At 47.8% G+C, this 4,346-nt stretch overlaps 1 protein-coding gene across 1 annotated transcript; it reads right to left on the bottom strand.

Moving 5' to 3' along the window:
* Window positions 1-1,598: 1,598 nt before the first annotated feature.
* Window positions 1,599-3,354, bottom strand: LOC137560851 (E3 ubiquitin/ISG15 ligase TRIM25-like). Its single transcript, XM_068272006.1, has one exon. The coding sequence runs from the start codon at window positions 3,338-3,340 to the stop codon at window positions 1,745-1,747; it is 1,596 nt and encodes a 531-aa protein (XP_068128107.1). The 5' UTR covers window positions 3,341-3,354; the 3' UTR covers window positions 1,599-1,744.
* Between the last annotated feature and the right edge of the window lie 992 nt (window positions 3,355-4,346).

Below are 4,346 nucleotides of genomic sequence, written 5' to 3'. Positions count from 1 at the left end.
TGATGGGCGTTTCAGTACTTTGCTGATCTTTAAAATGGGAATCACAAATAACCAAAACATAGCGCCACACTGCAGAACGCTTTTCAATCCATACTTGCTTTTAAAAAAAAAATTCATACTTCTTTGTTTTGTTTTGTTTTTTTAAATGCCCCAACTTGCATTAAAATTACAGCAAAATTGTTGCAATTGCATTTTTTTTTTGTAAAATTACACTAGCTGCAATTTTACCACGATTTTACCGCTATTTCAATGCAAATTAATGGGAGCATTTTTTAAGAGTGCAGTGCTGACGGTGGGAAATTGATAGCTGGGAGCACGTTGCAGTTCAAAATAATTTTTAATAATATTATATGCAAAAAGCCTTGTGGAACACCAGTTTATGTTACAGCGATATTTCAAACTGGAATTTTAATTGCATGTTTAAAGTACCTCTGAATTGGGGACAACCTATTGACTGAAGCCCATGGTGGGTTAGAGTACCGCCTCCTGAGTGGGCTTCCCCTGCTTGTCCTCCTTGGGGTCCCTCTACCCCCCCCCCCCTCCCCTATTTTCCCATATTCAGACCTCTTAGCTCTGCCGCCTCCTAGTATTACAGAGCATCTCTGAATAGTACCTGTGCAGTGAAAAAAAAGCAATTGTGGGTGAGAACTTGCTTTAGCTGTGCTCCCCAGGGCCGGATTTCAGGAAAGGTAGCCAAGGCCCGGGCATTGGGCGGCAGCTGGCCAAGGGGCGGCTGGACATGCTAGAGGGATTGCTGCATATGGAAGAAAAGGCTGTTAATGGAATACAGAGGTTGTAAATAAGGAGCAACACATGGAAATAGGCTGCTGCCCCAGGGACATGTATATAACGGAAGGAGGCTGCTTTACATGAAGGTTAGACATGGAAGAGGGGGCTGCACAAGGAATAGGAGGGGGTGCTGCACATGGAAGGGAAGCTGCTAAGGAAGCTGCTAGAAAGTTGGCCTAGGGGCGGAAAAAGTATAAATCTTCAGTGATTTAGAACTGTGCCTACGCTGTTCTCAATCCCGAAGTGGAGCTTGGGGGAAAAGGTATGTGACAGGAGGACCCTGTCAAATATGAAGAGGATTAGGGAACAGGTGCACCCTGAGGCCAACGTACAGCAGCAGCCCACTCAGGAGGAGGTGACCTACCCCACCATGGGCTTCATGCCATAATTTAGGTCTTGGCTCAAGAGTAATTTAAAGGGAACCAGAGGCCCCAGAAAAAAGATTTTATACATACCTGGGGCTTCCTCCAGCCCCATACGCACAGATCGCTCCCACGCCGCCGTCCTCCGCTTCCTGTATCCGGCGGTACCAGGTATCTTAATTTCGGCCAGTCGGTGGCAGCACACGGCTAATTGTCCGCATCACAGGGTCTCCTGGCATACCCTTACGTGTGCAGCTGCATACTGCGCAGCCGCAAGCGTACGGATATGGACGGAGCCCCTGTGCATGCGAATAATTGTCCGCGTCAGCCGGAAGTGATGGGACTCGGTACCGGCAGATCCAGGAAGCAGAGGATGGCGGCGTGGGAGCGATCCGTGCGTATGGGGCTGGAGGAAGCCCCAGGTATGTATAAAATCTTTTTTCTCGGGCCTCTGGTTCCCTTTAATGTAATAGTAGCACATTAAAAACTGAAAAAAATCCCACAATATTTAATTTACAATAAAAAAAACGGAGTAATTAAGTCCCCACCCACTTCTTCTTTCAATTGGCTGAGCATCCCACCAATCAAATATCTCAGTTTCCACTGCATATCTTTACGCACCCTCCCCCAACACCCAACACTGCATGCAGTGGCTCAGTGAAGGTGGCAGTAAAAGTGTGGAGGTGTCTGATTGGGGCACATATGTCATAAAAGGAGATCTGCCCGGCCTCATAATCCAGGTATATCCTGATTTTCGCACTGGAGATATTATCGGGTAACCCAATCACTGTACAGTCATGTACCACAGAATACTGATTATCATCTCTGACCAAACCCCAGGACTTGTCATTGCCACCGATCAGTGACTGGTCTCCTCTCCTGTCTATGCTGGGGTAACCCACCCCGACTATCCAGCCGTGAGACTTCCTAACATCCACTTCCCAGTAATGTCGCCCTGAGGAGAAACTCTGGCTGCTCAGCACCTGAGAACATTGAAACCTCTCTGGTGTCTCTGGGCGACTCTGGTTCTTATCGGACCAGGAAGCAGTTTTCTCATCATCTGATAAGTGCAGATCATTAGCAGCTGTGTTAATATCTAGTATGATGTCTTCAGCGTCCTGCATATAGAAGTGGACATTTACCCCTGGTATAATATCAGATAGTCCTGTGTGTAACGTGTGTGAGATGCTGGCCACATCCAGATCCCCTCCATCATGGAGCTGATTATCATGTCTCTCTCTTTCACCTCCATCCTTGGAATCATGTCTGTCCTCCGTGTCACCCGTGTCACCTGTGTCTGATTCCTGTAAGACAGTCAGTGGATCAGTCATGTTACACAGCTCCTCAATGCGATGTACCTTCTTGGTCAGATCATCCTTCTTTATCTCCAGCTGCCGGATCACCTCATTGTATTTGCTTGATATCTCCATGGCCTGTTTGTTGATGTCACTCAGGACTTTTTTCTCCAAGTCCTCCAGCCTTTTTCTGAGGACTCTAAACAGGGCAACAACTTTCTCAGTGCTATATTTAGCTTTATCTCGTGATTTCTGCCTGTGTACCTGCACACTCCGGACTCTTTTCTCGGTTTCATCTTTTTGAGTCATCAGTTTCTGCAGAACATCTCTCAGCGCCCTCTTCTTCTTCTCAGAGGCCTCATCCAGTGTCTCCACCTGGTGTCCCCAGTGGTCACCATCCAGCCTACAGGACACACAGACACAGGCGGAGTCCTCAGTGCAGTAATACTCCAGGATCCGATTGTGGACTGAACATTTCCTGTCCTCCAGGGAGGTGGTGGGGTCACACAAGACGTGTTCTGGGGACTTCTTGTGAGCTCTCAGGTGTTTGTCACACAGAGAGACTTCACAATGCAGACAGGACTTCACGGCAGGCACAGGGAAGTCCACACAGTAAGTGCAGAAGATCCCAGAGTCCTCCTCCTCATCTGGCTGAGCAGACAGGAAGTTCTCCACTATGTTACGCAGTTTAATATTCCTGTGAAGTGCAGGCCGGACCTTGAAGCGTTTTCTGCACTCAGGGCAGCTGTAATAGCGTGAGCCGTCCTGCGTGTCCAGTGCACGGTTTATGCAGCCCCGGCAGAAGTTGTGTCCACATCTCAGCATCACGGGATCTGTGTAAACGCTCAGACAGATGGCACATTCCAGCTCCTCTCGGAGAGCAGCAGACGCCATCGCTGACAGTCACTGCAGGCTGAAGTGAAAGTGAAAGTCTCCCCGCCTTGTGACGTCTGTAACCATTGTGTGTTTGCCTAGAGGGTGAGGGGGCGAAGTGACTCATGCTGTGCTCACCACATTCCTTTACTATTTTCAGCTGTCACATGATTTACACAGAAACAGGAGTGAAAAGTGCAGAGACACAAAGATTAGTTTAATTCCTGCTAATGCATGCATGAAAAAAGGGCGCCGTAAAAAAAGGGCCCGAGTTGATAATGAAATGCCGCCGGTTATTAAAGAAAACAAATGTTACATGTTGCTATTGTTTTGTTATGGATGTTACCATATATTTGGTTACATTAATTATTACTGTTTCATAAATTCAAAATTATTAAGGTTACAATCATGGGTAACGATGTTTTAAACAAAAAGTATATTGTTTTGGTTTTTTTAACAATATTTTTCACGGCGCCCTTTTTTCTACTTTTTTTGAGATATTAAAACCGCTTAACGACCGCCTAACGCCAATAGGCGGCTGCTGGTCGTAAGGGGGTTTCCATGGAAACAGCCACTCGTTCGAGCGGCCGTTCCATGTCAGTTCACGGAGGGAGTCTCCGTGAACAGCCTGCGAACCTCCGATCGCGGCTCGCCGGCTAAATGTAAAAACGCGGGGAAGAAATCCTCTGTGTTTACATCGTACGGCACTGCTGTTTGAGCCCCTCCCCCCCGCTAAACACATATAGCCGGCGGCGATCAGACCTCCCCCCAGCAGGACATCCCCCTAGTGGGGAAAAAGGGGGGGGGGAAGTCTGATCGCCCTGCCTGCCACACGATCTGTGCTGGGGGCTGAAGAGCCCACCCAGCACAGCGCAGAGATAAATCCCCTGGTCCTCAAGTGGTTAAGGATAATTACATTAAAGTCTATGGCGGCACCCTTTTTGTCCAGCCTCAGCCGGCGCCCTTTTTTCCTGCTACCCGCCTAATCCCTGGTCATGTTTTTTTTTTTTTTTCATAAATATATATA

The sequence above is a fragment of the Hyperolius riggenbachi genome, chromosome 3, assembly GCF_040937935.1.
Source record: "Hyperolius riggenbachi isolate aHypRig1 chromosome 3, aHypRig1.pri, whole genome shotgun sequence".
In the NCBI taxonomy this organism is placed as follows: domain Eukaryota; kingdom Metazoa; phylum Chordata; class Amphibia; order Anura; family Hyperoliidae; genus Hyperolius; species Hyperolius riggenbachi.
This window is presented reverse-complemented; position numbering and strand designations above follow the sequence as displayed.

Coding starts and splice junctions, on each gene's coding strand:
- LOC137560851 (XM_068272006.1), bottom strand. CDS start 3,340: ATGGCGTCTGCTGCTCTCCGAGAGGAGCTGGAATGTGCCATCTGTCTG.